This window comes from Pollicipes pollicipes, unplaced genomic scaffold, assembly GCF_011947565.3.
Source record: "Pollicipes pollicipes isolate AB1234 unplaced genomic scaffold, Ppol_2.1 Scaffold_3087;HRSCAF=3621_pilon_pilon_pilon, whole genome shotgun sequence".
NCBI classification, from domain to species: Eukaryota; Metazoa; Arthropoda; class Thecostraca; order Pollicipedomorpha; family Pollicipedidae; genus Pollicipes; species Pollicipes pollicipes.
The window spans coordinates 9,592,538-9,614,798 of NW_023596225.1; the positions used below are offsets into that span (position 1 = coordinate 9,592,538).

At 52.0% G+C, this 22,261-nt stretch overlaps 1 protein-coding gene across 1 annotated transcript; it reads left to right on the forward strand.

Annotated features, from left to right (window-relative positions):
* Nucleotides 1-6,997: 6,997 nt before the first annotated feature.
* On the forward strand, nt 6,998-21,999 carry LOC119089708 (uncharacterized). Its single transcript, XM_037212520.1, has 8 exons — nt 6,998-7,028; nt 8,125-8,186; nt 8,806-8,922; nt 9,895-10,006; nt 15,791-15,886; nt 16,253-16,351; nt 20,962-21,042; nt 21,750-21,999. Exons 2-7 carry the CDS (start codon nt 8,166-8,168, stop codon nt 21,036-21,038), a joined length of 522 nt encoding a protein of 173 aa, XP_037068415.1. The 5' UTR covers nt 6,998-7,028; nt 8,125-8,165; the 3' UTR covers nt 21,039-21,042; nt 21,750-21,999.
* Nucleotides 22,000-22,261: the final 262 nt, after the last annotated feature.

Below are 22,261 nucleotides of genomic sequence, written 5' to 3' on the forward strand. Positions count from 1 at the left end.
GTTCGCCTTGGTGCTCCCCTCCCCCCCCCCCCCCCCCCTCCTCTGGTCTGCACCCTGTCTCAAGCATATATGGACCCGTCTCAGGTCTGAAAGGATGCCATTTGTCAGATAAGAAACGCCCGTGTAAGTTTAGGGCTGGCAATGTCCATCTCCGACCAGGAAAAGCCCATCGTAGGTTTAGAAAGCGCCCGTTTTCGTTTAGGAGGAGAGCAATCATGGGTTCAGAACGTCCTCCCAGGTCTGGAAAGAGCCACAGTAGACTCAAAAGGGTCATTATTAATCAGAGGCTAGCCATCGTAGGTTGATAAAGTAAGCATCTCATGTGCGCGAAAGGCAGCCCTCAGCTTCAGGTAGGACCCACGTCTGGTTAAACTCAGCAATGGCCCACGTTAGGTCTGGGAAGTGTGGTTTATGTCCTGCCCCGAGACGGCACTGGGCAACGCGTGTACGGCACCGGGCAACGCGTGAACGGCAACGGGGAACGCGTGAACGGCACCGGGCAACTCGCGTGTGGCACCGGGCAGCGTGTGTGTGGCACCGGGCAACGCGCGTACGGCACCGGGCAACGCGTATGTGGCACCGGGCAACGCGCGTACGGCACCGGGCAACGCGTGAACTGCGCAAGCTGAGCGGGATGAACTCCAAATTCCGAGCTGGGCCCTCGAAGATTTCATAATGAGCCCCCAAAAGGCTGAATGGGCCCTCTGCAGATCTCTTGGGTGCAAAACTGCAACCGACCCGCGGCAAGATGCACTGCGTAGCCAAGCACTAGAGGCCCATCCCCCCTCTAAGACGTCACTCTCGCTTGATAAAGAAGGTGCCACTCCTGCTTGACTGAGGTTTAAGGCATCCTTCTCTTGAACCACACCTGCAGTCCCTCAAGGGAGTCGGCGGCCCAGGCCCCATTAATTAATATCCTGGTTGTGCTCCTCCTCACGAAATACCGGGTTACGCTCCTTTAATCGCAACATACCATTCCGTTGGGCCATTAATTCAAATTTCAAAGATGATATTATATGCACTGCACATGTGAGAGTGGGGGGGGGGGGGGGGAGGGAGGGCCTGTGGTAGGGTGCGTGCGCTGCTCTGCTGCCGCTGGTCGCTGGTGTTCTGCGCCGCCGACTGCCGTTGTCACGCCTCCTCACAAGAGCGAGGGTATACTGAGGGTGCTCTGCTGCCGCCGGTCGCTGGTGTTCTGCGCCGACGACTGCCGTTGCCACGCCTCCTCACAAGGGCGAGTGTATGCTGAGGAGTCCTTTGGTCAGCATACGAGCAAAGCAATGTTACACGCACGACTCGGCACGTCATGATTCCGGTGCAGCCGACATCATCATACACGTGTGAGCTCCAGAGCTACGATGCAACGGATGATCGGTGAAATTGGCGGTATGGTAGGTCCGGTCAGGCACCATGAATGCCTGGCTCGCCGTACATGGGGTTGTCCGCCCTTAACCACGAGATCCCACCTCCACCGTATGGCTTGTGATCTTATTTCAACGGACAAAAACAGAACCAGATGCATTGCAGAATTTGAAGGTCCTGAATTTCATGGCACGTCTTAAGTGGCAGTGATCCCACGCAACCTGTGAATTACGCTGGCAAGGGCCCGCTGGATATCGAGCAGGGCAACCCCCTTGCCTTTAATGAATCCACACAGGCTTCAAGCATTCGGCGCCCCACTGCATTCATTGCCAGCATACACATTCGCTGGCGCCCACGTCATCCGACTTTTTCTTGGCTAGCACACGGATAGAACCTCCCCCCTTGCCCCCCTTTGTCCAGTGTGCTGGCATTATAATTCGTCCGTATGCGCGAATTCTCGATAAGTTAAAAAAACTTTATTTACGCCTATCAAACAACCAATTAACACAGCTTGGCCTCGACACGGCGATTGGGCCGGCACATCGTATACCGAAGCCAGACGACTTGTTCCCTCCTTCGGCCACGCCCACTGCTCGCACCTTTCCACTGCCGCGCACACGCCTTAGGCAGCGCCCCGCCCAGCGCAGACGTCCCCCCCCCCGGCGCTTCTGCGCTCTCGCCTACCGCCTGCCGGAGCGAGCTTTACAAGGTACCGCCCCACGGCGCGTCCCTCAGAGGCCTGGAAGTAAATAGTACACCTGATGAGGCGGTGGAGCCCCTCGGTAGACAACGGGCGCCCTGCGTGACCTGCGTTTACGCCTTACGGCCTCCACGCACTCGGGAGCCTCGGCCTGACCGATCTGTCCGACGGCCGGGTCCCTTGTCGCCTTATCTACAACCATCGGTGGCGTTATTCCTTATCCGTGCTAAACATCGCACCAAGGACACATCGGGCCTGGTGTTCACCACGTCAGAAGAGAACGGGGTGTGTCCTGGTCTCTCAAGACTTTGTACATCAACAGATAGATCCAGATACCGCCGTACACAACCCCGCATCCCAGGCGGTCCAAACTGGTCCCTGTTCATACCATGACTTTCGTCTCGTCATACTGTCACACCTGAGGTCAACTGAGGGACAACGAAACGAGATGGCCGTCTCCTAAGACAAAAAAAAACAACGAAACTCTGCCTCGAGCCGCGCTACCCACGAAACGTCTGCGTACGAGCAGGACTGCTGTCGACTGGCTACTTCTCAATCCTGACCAAAGCCGAGCCGGCTTCTCAATCCTGGCCAAAGCCGAGCCGTATTACTCGGCGCGTTCCGCGCTTATCACTCTTCGCCGCCATTACCGTAACTACGTGACTCGTCACCCGTTAAAGCGGCAGCCGGATGTGAATCAACAAAGAGATGTGTCAGTCTGGCCGAAGCTTTGCGAGCTGGATCAAGCAACAAATATAAAGGAAAGACACACAATTGTAAGAACAACCACTCAGATGCGCTGGACGGGCTTTAGCTGAGAGCTCTATCGTTCTTACTTATCGTGGAAAATTAAGGAAATGAGCAACAGATAAGCCGACAACCTGACAGATAGGTAAATGTTCCAACAAAAACAAAGCAAAAAACTGTTACGGATACGTGGACGCGGCCCGTACGCCGCGCTCGGCAACGATGCGTGACCGGTGAGGGCCACACCCCCAGCCTTGCTTCAACTCAAACGCTTAACGCTCAAACTGCAGCCCATCACATGTATTTTCAGACATTCACACCTAGTCACATACAAGCCTTCTGGTCGCACTTTGGTCCGTGATCGCCCCCCCCCCCCTTCTTCTTCCAAAATTATACGTGAGGGAAGAGGCTGCTGTGCACTGCGTTCGCCTGATGGGGAGGGGGTCAAGGGACATCTTCGGAGCGCACCGCGGCCATGGTCCGGTTAAGATGGGGGACGACAGCCTGTGGACTCACATCGTGTGTGATGCCTCCGACGTCCTGTCGCCCGCGCAGCCAGAGGTCGCCGCTGGGTAATCAGCGTCGGGGCCGTCCTCGATGCTCAGCTGTCGGCTCTTGACGCACGGCACTCTCTCCCTTTGGCCTCGGAGACATCCCGCCAGAGACTCCCCGGGGACTCTCCCCAGAGACTTCCTCTCAGACTCTTCCCTTTCGGCCCTTTGCATGATGCTGTATTTTCCGTGATTCTTTCTAACTGAATCGGCCCGCCATCGTTTTCTGCCTGATTGCTGGGTGATCAATAGCTTGGCCGGAATTTTCCTTTCGTCCAGTCCGTTACCGGGGCGACCTGTCCTACTTCCAGGGCTCGGCCACCGACGTGCCTGGAGCCGGAACTTCGGCGCTGCATCGCCGGCGGCGGTGCGAGGCCCGCCCGCTCCCACCCGGCCTTGCCGCGGGCGGGTTCTGCTTGTCTTCCTCTGGCCCAGTTCCCGCTCGGTGCCGCCGCCGGGGGATCTGGGGGGGGGGGGGGGGAGGGCACCTGTGTTGTTTTTCTCTTGCGCTGCCGATTTTTTGTCGCACAATATGAATGGAGATATCTGCTTAATGCCAACCATCTGGCCAGCCACCACGTAAGTGTTGACATAGGTAAATAGAAATTAAAATGAAACTGGTGAAAAGTAAAATTGAAAAATTATGGAATAATGGAACATAGCCTCAACATCCGCGCTCGCAAGGGTAAGAAACCGAAACCTCAACGCCCAGCTCTGCAGTCTCCAGAGCGCACGGCGTCGGCTCGATGGTCAACTGGCGGACGAAAATTAAAACATATGTGAAAGAGGTACCTTTGAACGCTTTGGGACGTCCATTCGTACGTTCAGGTGGCCTGTGCGATTTTCAGATTGACTACAAGAACGAGATAAGATATACAGCACCGCGATCTGGTATGGTTCGTGTCATGCTAACCCAGCCATCAGAGTTCATGCTCCTGAGACTACGAGCGCATAGGCTCAAAACTTTATGTAACTCATTTCACTACTCGATGCTGCAAAAGGATGGGCGTCCTCAGGCTAGCACGTTTTTTCTTGTTAACCTCATTTCTATGCATGCTATTAAACTTGAAACTCTAACCTACTTGAACTACTGAACTTTGAACATTTCGAGTCACCTCGCCTCTTTCGGGACAAGGTGTACTGTGGGTACACCCCTAGGGGGCATATTATCGTCCTTAGTCGGGGGCTGAAGAGCCCTTCCATCCCAGCGTCGGGTCTTACCGGCTGCGTGTGACAGTTATCGACGTGCATGCGAAATAAATATATCTGGAGGGGAGGGACACGTGCCCTCGGTCCCCCTTGAATAAGCCTCTGCTCCGTATATTCGTGATCAAAGCTGACTTCCTCCATAGCCTACGATGGCTTGTCCTTTTTCCCGCACCATTTATAGCATTTTGGGACTCTGAAAAACATGAGCCCGGGGCCGTCCACACTAGCTTGTAACCGACATCTTGTGACAAGGACATCAGATGATTTTCACAGAATATGCGCTATTTATCCGGTCTTTTGGTTCATTTGGCAGTGGGCCCCGGAATCCTTGGGGACCGTAACTGGCGGTTGATGCCACAGTTTGCGCAATGTGTACTCTGTGATCGAAGTCGAAGGGCAACACGTCACGCCACTTGCAGCACGGCAACCAGCGACGCTCCCGGCCCGGTCCCGTGCCCGCGAGGCCCGTGCATCCTGGGCGGACTCCTCCGTGGCCACAACTGCCGTGAGCACATACAGGCAGTGATGACTACAGCCCCGGGGGAGTGAGTCACAGTCGGTGCTCCGGAGCCTGAGCACATACAGGCGGTGATGACCACAGCCCAGGGGAGTGAGCCGCGGGCCGTGCCCCGGGGCCTGAGCATATACACGCGGTGATGACCACAGCCCGGGGGAGTGAGCCGCGGGCCGTGCCCCGGAGCCTGAACATATACACGCGGTGATGACCACAGCCCGGGGGAGTGAGCCGCCGGCCATGCCCCGGTGCCTGAGCATATACAGGCGGTGATGACCACAGCCCCGGGGAGTGAGTCACCGTCGGTGCCCCGGAGCCTGAACACATACAGGCGGTGATGACCACAGCCCGGGGGAGTGAGCCGCGGGCCGTGCCCCGGGGCCTGAGCATATACACGCGGTGATGACCACAGCCCGGGGGAGTGAGTCACCGGTACCTCGGAGCCGCATCGACCGGCAGGGTCCGGCGCGGCCGTGTAGCCGTGCACGGACGCCATCGATTGGCCGGACACCGGCCGCTCGGGGTCGACACTGGGCGCCGCGGGTGAGCGGTGACACACCGGCGCGACGCGGCCGAGTGCGGCCACCGCTCAGGCGATCGTCTGCCACCGTCAGGTCAGTCGGCGGCGCTCACGCCGCGCGGAGACGCCCGCCAGCAGGAACGGCGCCAACTCCTGGTGCGCTAGGGCAGGCTTCTTAGATGTTTGTTTTGTGCGTGATTCGCAAATTCCTTATGTCGTGTTTTCGTATTTCTGTTGTTTTGCGAAACACAACATGACAGTGGGTCAGACTGTAGGATTGTCCGTCCGACGTGGCTGAGGCCATGGTTGCGTTCAGGCATGTATACGATGGCAATCTTTACCCACATCGAGCTGCTCTGCAGCGTCAAAACGCCGTCGTCCCATCACTAGTAGACGATCAGCGTTCACAGGGTTTACGGCGTGGACATGCGTGCATGCAGTCGTAAACAAGATCCGAGAGTTACGCAGCCTGTGGCTGGGCGGGGGGGGGGGGGGAGGTTGGTACCTGCAGTGTATAGGTTGTGTGTTTCGCTCAGACGCAAAAGGACACAGCTGCAGCAGGGTTGGAGACGCCGCCTAGGCCTGCTGAGTCATCAGGATGTGTGTTTCCGCGTGTGTCCCTGCAGCAGCTGTCGAAGTAGCGACGCGTCCTCTATTGCGAGCATTTGTGGAGCTGGTCTAGAAGCGCGCACGACTTCCCACTCGGCTGTGTGCAGTGTCTATGTGTCTACAGGCGCTAAGGAACGGGATGCTGCATGGGTTCGCTGTCTGCAGTGTCTGAGCTCCCTCTCTGCAGTGCCTGTGTGTCTGCAGCCGCTGCGAGAGCAGGGATGCCGTCTGAGCTCGCTGTCTGCAGTGTCCGGGCTCGCTGTCTGCAGTCGCTGAGTGAGCGGGGATGCTGTCTAAGCTCTCTATCTGCAGTGTCTGTGTGTCTGCAGCCGCTGAGGGAGCGGGGAGTGTCTGCAGCCGCTGAGTGAGCGGGGATGCGGTCTGAGCTCGCTGTCTGCAGTGTCTGTGCGTCTGCAGCCTCTGAGGGAGCGGGGATGCGGTCTGAGTTTTCTGTGTGCAGTGTCTGTGTGTCTGCAGCCGCTGAGGGAGCGGGGAGTGTCTGCAGTCGCTGAGTGAGCGGGGATGCTGTCTAAGCTCGCTATCTGCAGTGTCTGTGTGTCTGCAGCCGCTGAGGGAGCGGGGAGTGTCTGCAGCCGCTGAGTGGGCGGGGATGCGGTCTGAGCTCGCTGTCTGCAGTGTCTGTGTGTATGCAGCCGCTGAAGGAGCGGGGAGTGTCTGCAGCCTCTGACGGAGCGGAGATGCTGTCTGGCGAGAGCGAGCCGCCGCCGGCCGGCGGACCCGGCCGCTTCCTGGCGCTGTTTCGGAGGCGGCGGACGGAGCCTGACCCGGCCCAGCTGGTGCGCACGGCCGGAGACGGTAAGCGGGCCGCCCGACCCCTGCCCCGCTCCGGCTCGCCGCGCGCCGCCACACAAATAATGCACGTCCCCGACAATGGACACGCCCGGGTCACACGTGTCAGCTGATCCGTCGCGAGATATCATGACTCTGATGACTGTGAAGGAGTGGTTTGTACTCCCAGGCGGACGGCAGAGGCTCAGTCCAGCAGTGATGACGCTTAGCGCTAAAGAACCGGAATGCCACATTCGTGCATTGGATTCCAGCTATCGGGTCTCGGCGGTCGGACAGGTTCGTCAGTTGTTACTTGTGACGTAGGATGCGAGTTTGGATACTCCTGAGATGAATGCATATTCAGAAACAAATATTTAAATGCATGTCACGAAGAACCAATGAGGGTTTACTGACATGCTAGCAGATGAAGTGAACTGCTCTCATGTTGCCGAATTACATTATTCCTAGAACGAGAAGAAAAGTTGGGCTTTAAAGAGCAACTTTCGACCCAACCAAATTTCACCGGACCGAAATATCATCACTTTTATAGCCTGTCGTAGGCCGTGAAGGTGTATGGACAAAAAAAAAAAACAGCTGCGCTCAAAATAAGACTACCGCGTGTTCGATCCGCACAGGGCACATCATGAAGACAAAACTTCGCAAAATTATGACGGGAAATAGGAGAATGCAGCATTGTTGCAACCGCTGGTAGCTGGCGAACAAATCAACCCAAGTTTTCAAAGAAAAAATCGGCCCGCTCCAATGGTGCCCGTAGAATACACTTTTTTGCCTTTTTCCATGCAAGATGTCATTTACAAGTCAAGTTTCACACCCGAGATTCCAGTAAGACGCCTCCAATCCTCCTTTGTCATCCAATCCAAAGACCCGTTGCGGTAGCATCCAAGGTAAACATTCTCGGGCAAAAATGAAGACATCAGATCAATCATGCTGGCGTGCTGCAGCCTTCCGTTCGCTTGACACCAAAAAGGCATTACGATAGACCCAATTCCACTCAAATCGTCACACCTGAAAATATGTCGGCAACGGAAGCAACGTCCGTCTTAACTTGATACACCACGTCGATGAGAGATGAGCAGACAGCAACAAGAGATACCATTTTCAGAGCCGCCATCTCCCAGTCCCCCGGCATCAGAGGACGTGAGCATGGAGGGATCTGACGAACAGGTGAGACGTAGTAGACTCGGATGCGCCAAAGCGGCCGATAACGTACACAATGCCCACGTGCCCAGCACCGTCGGTGGCAGCAAGTCCTGGGCGTCCCGTTGTCGTCAGGTCTGCCACAGCACGCGGCCTCGCACATGAAATGAATACATGCGCGACGCCACTGATGGCATGACCTCAACCCGTCAGGGAGACGTGCACGTGAAGTGAAGCGACTGAGACTTGATGCCGTGCGGTGACCCAGTGCTGCCAAGCGTGCAACGGCTGAGATTATGTTGCAAAGCCACGCAACCCGTGACCTGGTGTGATGTAGTGACACACACGTGACCTGGCGTGATGTAGTGACACACGCGTGATCTCATGTGGTGCAGTGACATACGCGTGATCTGATGTGGTGCAATGGCACGCGCGTGACCTGGTGTGGTGCAGCGACGCACGCGTGACCTGGTGTGGTGCAGTGACATGGTGTGATGAAGTGGCATACGCGTAACCTGGCACTGACGACGTGGCACAGTGTAAGACCCCATGTCATCACGTGACGCAGCGTGTAATTCGGTGCCGTTGCACAGTGTGACGCGGCGCTGTGAGCTGTGAAGTGACCCGGCGTGTGACCTGGTCCCAGCAGGTCCAGACCCGTTGTCCCCGCTTGGACGACGCTGAGCTTCATCCGCCACCCGGGGCTGGCGGCAGGCTGTCACCCAGCCACTTCTTCCAGATCCATGAGAAGGCTAAAATTGTCGTAAGTGGATATACCTAATTCGAGAACGTCGTGCGATAGTGAAAATAGGCACGAGGGCCGTCTGACCCTAAGATCGCATTGCACGTGATACGAGATGGATTTTATATGGTGGGATCAAGTATTATCTTGGTGGACTCGGAATGAACAACACCGACTCCAGCAAAAAGGAGCATGACAGGCGCCAGGTTATCATTTGCCCGCGAGAGTTCAAGGTACAGTAAGGTCTGAGGTACTGGTGGATTGGTTCTTAATTCATATGCATTACACTGCCAGAGGTACAAATATGGAAAAATGCGTTTCAGGACCTGCAGCACAGAAACCCCAAGCTTAACTGCAACTATAGATGCTATTTTGGTCCCTTCATTTACTACGTGCGGTACGGCGCAGCCGGCCATAGCTTGCAGGCGCGGCGATGACGCCGATTCCAGCGTATAACCCCACCGCCTCTTTCCCCGCAAAAATAATTAGAAAGTGGAGGAATCCATTCGCCGCCACGCAACTCCGCCCTAGCGTGCCTCGCACGCCGAGCCAGGCGACGCTTGTGGACGGCGCCTTCGAGCGCGGGCCGCCCCCCCCCCCCCCCCCATCGCTGGCAGACGGCGTTGATCGGTTCCGCCGCCAGAGCGTCAGCCATGGACGCTCCGGAGGGGCAGATTGATGAGTGGGGTGTGCGTCAGCGGCGGCCGTGCCTGGCGCGGGTCAGGTCACGCGCCGCCGGTATCGCCTCGCGCGACGGCCGCTCGTTTGGGCTGAGGGACGGCGCCGGCTCCCGCGCGCTCGCGCCGGTAAGGACGGCGCGCGTCGACTTGGCACCGAGAGACTGGGGCTGGTCTGACAGCCCGACATGAACGCTGCTAACCGAAATCACGGACGTTCTGCGAGCGTGTCAGATTAGTGCGAGTATATGTGCTCATGGAGAGGAGGGATGTGTTTTCCACTGATGTAGGTAATATGGACGCGGTTTCATTACAGGTGATTCCCACGTCGCACCTACGACCCATTAAGACCCGACGAAGGGAAGAGGTGATGGACCGGAGCTTGCAGTACATTTTGCAAACGCAACGAGCGTTACCGATCAGAAGAGGTAAGACATGGCTCCCGCTAATTTTCACGGACTGAATGGGGCGGGGCTCGACCTCCGCATATACGTCAGCTCATAGAAAATATCATGAAAAATGCGGAACTATCAATCATGAGTTTTGAAAACAGATAGGTACAAAAGTATTTCAAGCCGGTTTTTGTATACAACGTCCATAGACGCCACGTTAAAACTCCGAAAGGCTGGGAGAGGGCAGCCCCGGAAAGCTTATGGTCCACCCATGATCGTAGATTTCATTGATTTAACAGAAGGCTCGGCAACTTTAGTTTCCAATGGTTTATCTGACTTCCTGAAATCAATACAAATCCCAACTCGGTCGCTTGGATAGGCGATGGCGATGCGTTATGTCAAATAATTATTAAAATGCGTGGCCAGGCCTTTGACGGCTGGCCAAATATAAAATGAACGAACACGAAACCCTGGGTTGTTTTATGATGGGTCAAGCCAAGGAGCAAGAGAAAAATCGCTGAAGCATCTTCATTTCGAAGTATTTATCAATGTTTTGCATGCACTCGGCCATGATATGACGAGCTGCCATACCTGCATCCTGGCTCTAATGTCTGTCCCCAAAATAAAGCCGAGTAAAAGGGTATTGTGAAGTGAATGCGTCAGTTCGATCGTCACCATATATACGTTAACAACGTCTTGCCAAGGAGGGACGTTTTTAAAATCATTGGAGAGGGACAATATGACTTGATATGGGTTTCAAGCAACGACTATTTACGTGATCAGGTGAAAGCGCGGAAGGTAAACGGTCAGAAAAATTGAGCCAAGGCTGTCGCTTTTTATACTTCCGCGCAGGCATTTGCCTGTACCCCAAGGATGGATACAGGATTCCAAAGGGCACGTGCTTATGGGATCGCGGGGTCTTTTTCTTCTGCTCCAGCCACATGTCTGCTTTCCAGTGTTCACCAGCCCCCAATACTGACTTGAGCCCTCCCCCCCCCCCCAAATGCATATGGGCTAAGTAAGGAAAACTGGCCAAGGATATACATTGCAATTCCGTTCACTGTTCGTACACTAGTTGCCTGAATACACCACAATTGGCACCATGTTCATTTTGTATGTAGAGCACTTCGTGGGAGCCTAATAGTTATCTATCATGCGAACTCTAAAAGCATAGCGCCACAGTATCAAGATGTCAGGCTTGTAAAAGGTGCCGAGCATGGAGTTGAAACATGACTTACCACACATGTCAGACGTTACGAACATTGTGCGAGCGTCACAGTGCATCCTAACATCACAATGCCCAAGACACAGTCGGCTGGGCACAAAGGTTCTCGACGAATCACACCGACCATATTGCTTTCTCATAAGGTTAGAACGAAACTCACCAGCGAGCACTAGTGTTATCACGACTAGAGAACATTTCTACACGTAAATACCACAAACAGCTTTGATCAACCAAGTTCCATGAGTACGTTTGTGTGCTCAGCCTCACAAGGATATTGTGGATGCGCAATCATTCCGATAGCCTTAGATTCGCGCTGCTTTTTGCTGTTGCTAAAATTGGCATTTTAAACCCAGAATTTGTCGCAACATGTTCTATTGTCGCGTATAGGGCTACAGCATTATCCAGTAGTGGTGTGCGTGACCACCAACACCCATCTACAATGGGCCACAAACGCTTCGTATTGTTTATCCTACATGAAATATTTCTGGGCGGAAGTTACGAGAAACATGATAGACGACATTCTACGGTGCGCATCACTACCATTCAGCCGATTTACACATGTGGGGCAAATCCCACTCCCAGCTTCACACGGTGGGGTCTCGAGGCTGATCGAAATATTGGTATGGACCTGACGTGCTGTTAAACCGAGAACGCGCAGCACAGGTGGCCGGCTTCACTTGGTTTTCCGAGTGCTTGCTTTCGCGAAAAAGACACGGGGCTGTGAATGAACTGCTTGGAGTGTGCTGCTCATGGAGTGTGCCGCGTTGTCATGCGGTATGACTGGGGCGGCCATGAGCTTCAAGTACACTTCTACCTTCCACCTGGTTGTGCCATAAAAGTGTCGTCGAATGGAAAAGACACATTTTGTGCCGTATCATCAGAGTGGAACACTGAAGCAATGTTGATTTATTTTTGTGACGAACTCTGACCACGAACACTGTTTCCAAACGTCGATATTTCTCACTTTTACCAATCTCCGGTTGATAGCATCGTTTAACCACTGCCTCCTGGCAGGTCGGCTATCTTCATCATGAGAACTCCTAGCTCATAATGCCGAAACCCCAGGTGCTCTAAACCCTTGTTACTTCATGTGTGTGAAGTTAGCAGCTCTTCGATAACCATATTCAGCGGAAATCGACAGCGCCTTCGATGTTCACGAAACTTGTACAAAGGAATGCCCAAAGTGCGCTGACAACTACGTAAAGGCTTTTTGTGGGACATCAAACAATTTCACCTTCAAAGGTCGTAAGGGGTAACCTGTTATGTGTCGAAAAACATGTTGCATATTGTACACCATTCGATCGGGAATATTATGCAGATTCCAGAAAACCCCTTAAAATAGTCCTATATATACATACATGCATGCACACACACACACACACACGCACACACACACACACACACACACACACACACACACACACACACACACACACACACACACACATATATATATATATATATATATATATATATATATATATATTTATATATATATATATATGTATATACACAAACATAGCCCCGCGTCATAATTGTTAGACCAGTCAATCCAATGTGCTGCAACCGGTATCAGCCTGCTTTATTTGAATGTGCACACAAACTAAGTCAAAGTTTCAAGGTGAAAATAATAACCACCGAACTGGGGTGCCGGTTATGTCAGATCACATGATAACCTCACGCAAACGATTGTAAGTGACACATTTCCAGACAGGAAATGCAATGCAGAGTTGAATGCTGCCACTTGCTCGATCGAACCTGGCGTCTTTTAAAGCTATACACATAAATGTCTGGACACAATCAATTTTGGTCGGAATGCAATTTCTTCCCGTCAAATTTTACATTGCACGCAGCGACTTGAAAAATTTCCACTCCCTTGATTTCCTTTCAAAGGCTGCAAATATAACAAACCAAAAATAAGGGGGGATGACTTGACGTTTCACCAGGAAGAACAAACATTGACCTCTACATGTCACCGCATGTCAGATCGACATTCGTTGGGTGCCTATGTGTCGCATGATGATTGCTACGCACAATATCCTGATTAATGAAACCGATATATGCCTATTTTAATTGAATATGCGCCCAAAATTCAGTCAAAGTTTTAAAGTGGAAAAGGTCAAGCGCCTGAACTAAAGCGCAGGTTATGTCAGGTCACGTGATGACATTACGAAAACAGTTGTAAAAGGAACATTTTCAGACAGGAAATGTAATGCCAACCTAAATGGTGCCTTCCGCTTGATTGAATGATACATAGTGCAAAAGTTATAACCTAAATGTCTGGACGTAGTCAGTTTATGTCGCGATGCATTATTTAGCATTGACTTTTATGTTGCACGCAATGACCTAAAACATCCACACCCCATTGATTTATTTGAAAACGCTACCAATGTAGCGAAACTCAGATAAGGTGGGACGTCTCGGCTTTTCACGGGGCATCAACAACAACATTGACCTTCAGACGTCACCGAATACCAGATCGATATTCGTTGTGTGCATACATAATGCGTGATGACTGTTAAGCAGCACAACCTAATGTGCTGAAACCGATACTGGCATGCTTTATTTGAATTGTCACACAAACTGAGTCGCAATAATAAATAGACGCAAAAATATATGCATGCAACGAATAACGACCTGACATGCGGGAATGTCTAGAAATCGAAGACTTTGATAACCGGTGAAAAGCCGAGACACACCCCTTATCTGAGCTTTGCTACATTCGTAGCGTTTTTAAAGAAATTCGACCGGGTCGAAATGTTTCAAGACATTGGGTGCAAAGTAAGAGCCACCGGAACGTAATGCATTGCGACAGAAACTGATTATATCCAGGAATTTATGTGTGTAATTTTTGAACTGGACACGATTCCACCACGCAAGTGACACCGTTTAACTCGGCATCACATTTTCTGTCTGGAAATGTGTCACAACTGTTTACGTGAGGTCATCACGTGACCTGACATGGCTGCACTTCAGATCAGTTAGTTAAGTTAGCCCATATTAACACCTTGACTTAATCTGTGTGCTCATTCAAATAAAACAGGCTGATATCGGTTTCAGCACATCAGGTTGTCCTGCTTAGCAATCATTACGCGTGTATATGTTTATATAAGTGTATATATATGTTTATATAAGTGTATATATATATATATATATATATATATATATATATATATTTAGACAAGCACGTTGTTTATGCATATATGTATGTATATATATATACATACATATATATATATATATATATATACATATATATATATATATATATCATCTTTCGGGATTATATTTTGATATGCTTGGCCTATGACTATCTTGAGGGTTTTCTGAAATCTGCGTCATATTCCAGACCGAGTAGTGCATAACGCGTAAGTGTTTTCGACACATAACAGCTGACCTCTTATGATCTCTGGAGGTCAAACCATTCGATGCTCTGCAAAAAGCTTTTATGTATGCAATCAGTGCCGTTTGGAGTTCCTTTTGTACAGCTTCGTAAAAATCGGAAAAGTCATCAATTTCTACTGAATATGAATATCAAACTGCTGCTAACTTTACATATGGGCCGCTTGTATCAATTTCCAATTCATGACAAGGCGCTCGTCACTTTACTTCTTTGAGGAGGTCATCTAGTGACCTAACTGGTCACTAGCCCTTGTCTACTTTGTCCTTCCAGTTGTTAGGATATCTACAGTGGAGAATGCTGTGCCAGTTCAATGTCACTTTTAGATGAATTTAGTCCTCTCCTACTACCAGTGTGTACAAAACGCGTGCCATATCTTGTCGTTTGCGCATGCCACGCCACGCCCTTCCGCATAAAATCGTCTGTCTCGCGCTTCTGACCACCTTCGATGGGCGATAACTCAGCGTTTGTTCGTTAGCATTATCGAGTGGTCCTGCTACGATGCTTTTATGTCAACTGCAGCCCATTCTAAGCTTCCAAAAAACATTGGAATTTCACATTGGCCGGAAGTGGGAGGCATTCCTCCGCAGCACGATCTCTCCGCAATACAATCGATCACAAATACCCCCCAAAAACATGCATTTCTGATGCCAGGAGTACAAGTTAAAGTGACGGAAACCGGGGAAAAAGCCAGGTTTTGGGATAAGTTAGGTCAAGCTCGTCGGCTTAGCACCCCCCCCCCCGAATCGATTTGAGAAAAAGACACCCTTGTTTGGGAGAATGACCAGCAAACAAAAAGTATTGCGAATTCCATCCTTGGCAAGTTTCAGTGCCGATCCATGCCAGGGGTTTGATAACGAAAATACTTGACCTTTTGAACGTTTGTCGCCATTTACTTTTAAAAAAGAACGGATTTTCTCAGAAGTTTTCTCAGAAAAGTTATCGCGCACACTATCCCCGAGGACACGCCACACAAATGATGCGGTGTTTACGCAATCCAAGTAGGCCACTCGCATGCTTGCGACGAGAATCGCGGCGATTGAACCAGAGAACCGTTGCAACACTGGGGGTGGGGCGGTAAGGGAACCTTGACTCGCGTTGGCTTCCCTCTGTCCATGAAGCGCCCCGACTTCACGGTCAATTTTCGAGTAGATGAAGAAGCAGGTTACGTGCTGACAGTGGCGTCTTTTGGCAGAGCTGGCCGCGGAGGAGCGGCTCTCGAGAACCATGTGTGGTCCGACGGCCCCTCCGCGGGCGCCGCGCGCCCTGAGCGCCGTCAGTTGCAGATCAGGTGCGTGTCGCGGCCAGGTCAGCCACGTCTCCGCAGCGGAGGTGACTGGGTCAGGTGAGTGTCTCGGCCGGGTCAGCCACGTCTCCGCAGCGGAGGTGACCAGGTCAGGTGCGGGTCCCGGCCGGGTCTGATCATCGGGTACTTCAGATTGCCGCCATTGAACGATTGGACACGATGTCAAGGTTGGCTTGTCCGGGTACGCAGACACAGACAAACCCAGCATCAAAGTGTATGATCGTGAGGCAGTAGACCGGGAAGGGCGAGCACACAGTTGCTGCAAGCTCCCCATAACCGGACGGCCGCAGCGCATTTGACGACACAACCGGCCCACTTCTGCCGCGTCCTCACGCCGGCGTTGTTTGTCAGGTCGGCTGTCAACTGACCCAGCCTTTGACCGCGTGCCCACGGACATGCTCAGCGCAAGTTTCGACTCCAAGGAGACGCTGCGACGCGAGGCGGCCAAAGGTAAACTAGGCGGCATGCTCAGTCGCAGATGTTCGGGTCAAATACAAGGTAAACCAGCTGCCAGTGCTCCACTGAAGAGAATGTCACTGAGCCATTTCCGTGCTGGCACTCGTGTCGTCGCCAAACAGGTGGATAGTATGATGTGACGTCAATTGAGATCTCCGTCAGTTACTGCAGGATCGGGTTTACGCGTGTCAATTTGCATTATTTAGAGCACGCTACTGCCTCGCCCCCCCCCCCACCCAATGGCCAATTTAGTCCCCCAACGGTGAGTTTGGCCCCCCAACTTTTAAGCGCCGTAGTAAAGCAGGGTATTAATAATGAGAGACTAACATTGTATCAATTGTAATGAAGGTTTTTATTAATATTTCACAGGTAAAGGACAAAAGAAAATGAAAATTGCAATGTCATATTGAGGTCTTAATGTTCTGTTTCTTTCGGCATGATGAATGACTTTGGTTACATGATTAATATGTCTTGCTGACTTCGGTCTACTTATGTGCTTTTGTCTGTTTTTGTATTAGTCAGCGACAATACATATTCTAAATAATGCAGCGAGTTAGTGATTTTGGATCGAAATCATAAGATAAAAACAAGTTGATTGAAACTAGAACCCCAAAAACCGACCCAACACGGCGACGTGACGCGTTCTTAGCCGTTCACGCTCGGAAAAACCGTTGGAATTTACTGACCTCCACTTGGACATGAATGCTCGATTGTCCAGTTACGAGAACTCGATCAACACTAGCCTGCTGAGTCGACAGCGGCAATTGCCTGACATGTCTTATTGCTGAGTTGCTGCCTGCACCCCGTCTTGCGGCTATCAGCTGGTGGTTTCCGTGGCAGCATTAAGCAGTCCCGCACATCATCTTCTACTCTTTTTCCCGGGGCCGTACACGTTTAAGAACGTCTGAAGCCACATAACACCGACCTTCCGTAGATTACCGGAACCTGCGTGCGACGATCGACACCGAGCAAACTGCTATGATGCCCAACGTCAACATCTTTGCCAAGAAAAAGCGAAGAAATGCGTTAGGAGTGGGATGCAGCGTCCCATCGGGTTGGAGGGGGGGGACTCCAATTTCATAACCTTGAGAGAAAAGTGGGTCAAATTTTCGGGAGAACTGTTGTTTGGTGCATTTATGTTTAGGTTTCCCCTCTCAGCCCCGAGGCCTATTTTGCGAAATCGCACCCCTGTGGTTGAGGCGGATTCGCCACCAGATTACTCCACCATCCGATCTGGAACACGGACCCATTTCTCAGGGGTCGGGTCCCCACTCAGAGATGGGGTCGGGTCCGCAATTTACATCGGCCGCGCCCCTGAGTCAATGAAAGAGCCCCTGTGCGGTTTGGGAATATCAGTGTCTGACAAGGGTCCTGTGGTGGCAAGCGACCCCAAATGGGTCATGAGTAGTGTTCGTGGGGTCCCGCAGGTCCCGAAGCTCACATTAAGGACCCCGAACCGCGGGGCCGGACTCTAAAATATCAGTCACAGGGCCTCTTGCGCCGACGTGGGTACGCTGGGACGATGCGGGCCCCTATATCGGTCAAAGTCGGGGGGCCTCTTGCACCAATGTGGGTACGCTGGGACCAGGCGGGCCTCTTTATCGGTCGAAGAGCACCAACTCCGAACCATCGGCTCCGTGTCGGTCCGAGCCCTGGGGCCCATTTCTCAAACAAGGACAAGGTTGGGCCCCACGATTTGTATTGGTTCGCACCCCTGAAACAATGTGTGCTACTGTGTCGGTAAGGCCCCCACAGTGCCTAACAGAGGGCTCTATGTCGGCAAGGGGTCTTGAATCGGCCGGGGTAACATTTGCTGATCGGGAGCACGACGAGACCCCGAATGCTAGAGGGCCTCTGGTGATGGTCGAGACTCTCTGACAAGGAGAGTGGATGTTACAGTTTACGACGAGTGTCCAAAAAGGACAATGGAAGGCACAGCGACAGTCAGGGACATCAGTTCAGAACGGGAGGCTCTCCATACCACTTCAACCAGGGCTCGTTTTGCTGAGCTGGAGCCTCTATACTAATTATTGAACACCTGCGGCGGTAAGAGGCCTTTGTGCGTCAGGGAGGGCCCCTGTGTTTATTCGGGGCCAGATACTTGGTTCAGGGAGCTCCGGCGTCAGACAGGCGACCAATGTATGAATGATGCTTCTAAGGGCTCTCGTAACGACCTAAAAACTCCGCCTCCCCCCTCCCCCCCCCCACCGAGTCGCCAGCATGGCAGCCGTCAGGCACTCCGCGCTGTAGAGGAATTCACCCTTACTTGAACCTCTGACGGGGAAATATGTGCCCCTAGTGTACTACGAACTGGGCCTCTGCCCCGAAAATATAGGGGTTTCTTTGGTTTTCGATAGGGCGGATCAGAACGGGGCCAAAACGGGAAAAGGTCGACGCCAATGAGGACGTCCATCCTCACCCGGGGTCACGTGTGAAACAAATCCCGTCAACGAATTTTAAGCGCGAGGGTTCGCATTCTTGGAAGCAAGAACATCGATGTCCAAGGTTGCAGTTTTCATCAAGCCGAGCGGCGTCGGGCGATATAGTCAACATCGGCGGCGGGTGCCTGGAGCGCGAGAACGGCCGTCGTGAAATAATGCTCCGAAAGTCTTTCTAGATTAATCCGCAACGTTCAGCTATCGGGTCCGGGCGCATACTTCGCCTGCATAATTTCGGGATGTTCTCTGAGTGGATTAACAGCTACAGCAACCCGGATACAGGATTCTATCGTAACTCGCAAGGTTCCATGGCAAATTCCAGCACTGGTCGGATGCGATGTGCTGGGTGCGATGCGATGGTGTGCGACGATGTGCACAAATACAGGAGCTTTGGTGTGCTGACGTGCACACCAAAGCGCACGGCAACACACCAAAGTCCTAAAAAAGCATCAGCACACCAAATCCCCCCCCCCCAAAAAAAATTATTTAGGTTAAACACGTTCGCGGGTTACTCTCTAAACGTACGGGCTGACGCCCTCAAGCGTTCAAAGGCACTTTTTTCAGAAACAATATGGTCTTTGTCTGCCCGCTGACCTCCGCCACGAGACAGACGGCGCGCGGCCTACGGAGACTGCAACGTCGGGCATCAGGGTCTTTATTCTAAGCCTTGCGAGCGTACATGGTCAAGAGCATGTGATGTACTTCTTTCACATCTGGCCTCTGGAAAGGTCGCAGATTCCCTGACACTCAGGGGCTGGGCATGTCAAAGCAAATGTACAACCCTATTTCGATCTACAATCTACGTCAACTATCATCTAAGTTCACATTGTCTCTGCACAACACAGAAAAATTCCAACAAAGCCCTGAGTGTTATCACTTAGAAAGAGTTCACTAAACAGTTACAAAATGGAAAGCGACGGTGCTTTTTATGTAATCCTTTAAAGCGTTGCGTTGCCTTCTGGCTTGTTTTAGTAAGAAGGTACATATTATAATAAAACGAAGCAAATCGTCCCTTTTGTAAATCAAGTGGGGCGTACATGATAATATTTTGGGCGGGGACGTTTCACCAGGAGTGGTTCTTTGTCAATCATGTACCCCTCCCTTTTACCAAGATTCTGGCCGCGCATCTGTGTCGGTGAGCTCATTGTGCACCGAATATGGAAGCATCAGTATAATCGCATGTGGCCACTGAAGAGCCAGCTCAACTAGCAATGCTTTGATACTTAACCCACGTTGCGCATGACATTAACTTTACGGGACTTCATCTGCCACACGTTCGAACTGAAGCGGGTTAGGGTCGTTTTCCCTTCAGAAGCGCGACAAGGCCTGGAACAACCTCCTCCTAGAAACACAGCAGGCTTGAAAAACGTATGTTATAAAATGGGTGGAGAAGGCATTCTGATGAGGAAGGCATCAGGCTGTTTGGAGAAAGGTTCAGGACCATTTCCGTGACTGGTGCATGGAGGGGTGCTTATGTTTTGTTTTACGTTAACTGAAATGCATATGTTTTATCCATGAAACTCGGTTTGCCGAGAACATGTGTGTAAACGTGCTGTGATAGCCACATATGTTGTTAACACTCTACGGTAGTCACGCATAAACACACATATTTGCATATTATATATACAATATATATATATATATAATATACATGTGCGTGTGTGTGTGTGTGTGTGTGGAGAAGCTTTTCGTGCCTTTCCCCTTATGGCGACTACTGAGACTTCGCTTCCCCGATCATTTTGAGAATTCGACACCCGTGGTCGCGTCCCCCCCCTCGGTCCTTCAAACCTTTAGCCCGGCGATACTATTCACATTTACATAAGTTGCTTCGGGACTACACAGGTACCTTCTATATTTTCTACCCAGCAGTATCAATCTCCTGTAAGAAAGCGGCTTTTATCTTATGCTCTTAACATGTATAATTGATGGTGATTGATGGAAATGTATACTAGTGAAACGGTTCCACGCAAAAACAATTCAATCGGCCAACATTTTGTTATGGCGTTAGTGGAATCTGCTCTTATTGCATTTCGATAATGCATTGTATGCGTCCATCATAAAGTAAACTGTGAGAGCCGGTAACAGGCTCATTTATAAACGCTGCACATCGAGGACATCCGTCTGTGCTTTGGCCGTGTCGCACATCCGTCCCATTCTCGCGCACAGAGGAGACGAACCCGAGCCCGCGAGGCAGCGCCGCCAACGCCAGTGCATTACCCCACCGCCGACGGCCAGCATCCTAGCCAGGTACGTGACGTCACAAGTCCCAGCGTTCCAGACGTAGCGGAAAACCAAGCAGAATGGCAGCAGAGCAACTGGTGCTGGCCAACATTTACATGCTGGCGGCCATCCAAGCCCGGCAGACATGGTTGCTGGGCGGCGTGCGCCAGGGTAATACACACCGGTGTGCGCCATGTAATAGGTACCGGCGTGCCCTAGAGTAACAGATGCCGGCGTGCGTCTGGGTGATAGATACCGGAGTGCACCAGAGTAATACACACTGGTGTGCGCCAGGGTGACAGATGCCGGCGTGCGCCAGAGTAATACACACTGGTGTGCGCCAGGGTGACAGATGCCGGCGTGCACCAGGGTAATACACACTGGTGTGCGCCAGGGTGAAAGATGCCGGCGTGCCCCAGAGTAATACATTGGTGTGCGCCAGGGTGACAGATGCCGGCGTGCACCAGGGTAATAATACACACTGGTGTGCGCCAGGGTGACAGATGCCGGTGTGCGCCAGGATTGCCGGTGTGCGCCGTGGTGACAGATACTGGTGTACTCCAGGTAGATGCCAGTGAGCGCAGACATCTTTCCTGCACCACACGTGCTGAGTGTAGTCTGGGCTCCGCCGCAATACGGTGCGACTTTATTTGTAAAGTAGGAGAGAAGAATCGGCAGAGCACGCGTACTTCTCATTGTATGATAAGAATACTCAATTCTGTCTCCTTTTTCAGGCACACGCCATCGGAAATCAAATGCTACGTGCTGCAGCGCCGGTGCACCAACAGGCCAAAGGACCCGCTGAGAGCTGTGCGCATGCGCGTACCGCACCAGTCGCACAGGGCGACTGGCGCCGGTCCGGCAGGCGTTGCGTGCCAACTCTCACCCCTTCGTGGCTTGAGCTCAGGATCGTGTACTGTGTGTCGACTAGCCACTGTCGCCTTCTATTGTTGTCTGCTATCAGCGGATATAATATAAGATTTTTTGAAGATGATAATGATGATGATTGGGGTTTTAGGGCGCGTCGACTAAAGATTTTTTGAAAAGAACGACGGGTCAGTGTATTTACATTTGGCAATGATCACTTGCTGCCACGCATCCAAAGAAGACGGCAAAAACGAATCACAGCAGTCCCGGGTTCGGCTCACAGCACGGCGGCCCGCCCACCTGGGCAACGACGAATCTCGTGATGAGGAATGAAACATCACACAACGGAACATATGGCGCGACAGCAATGGGATGAACC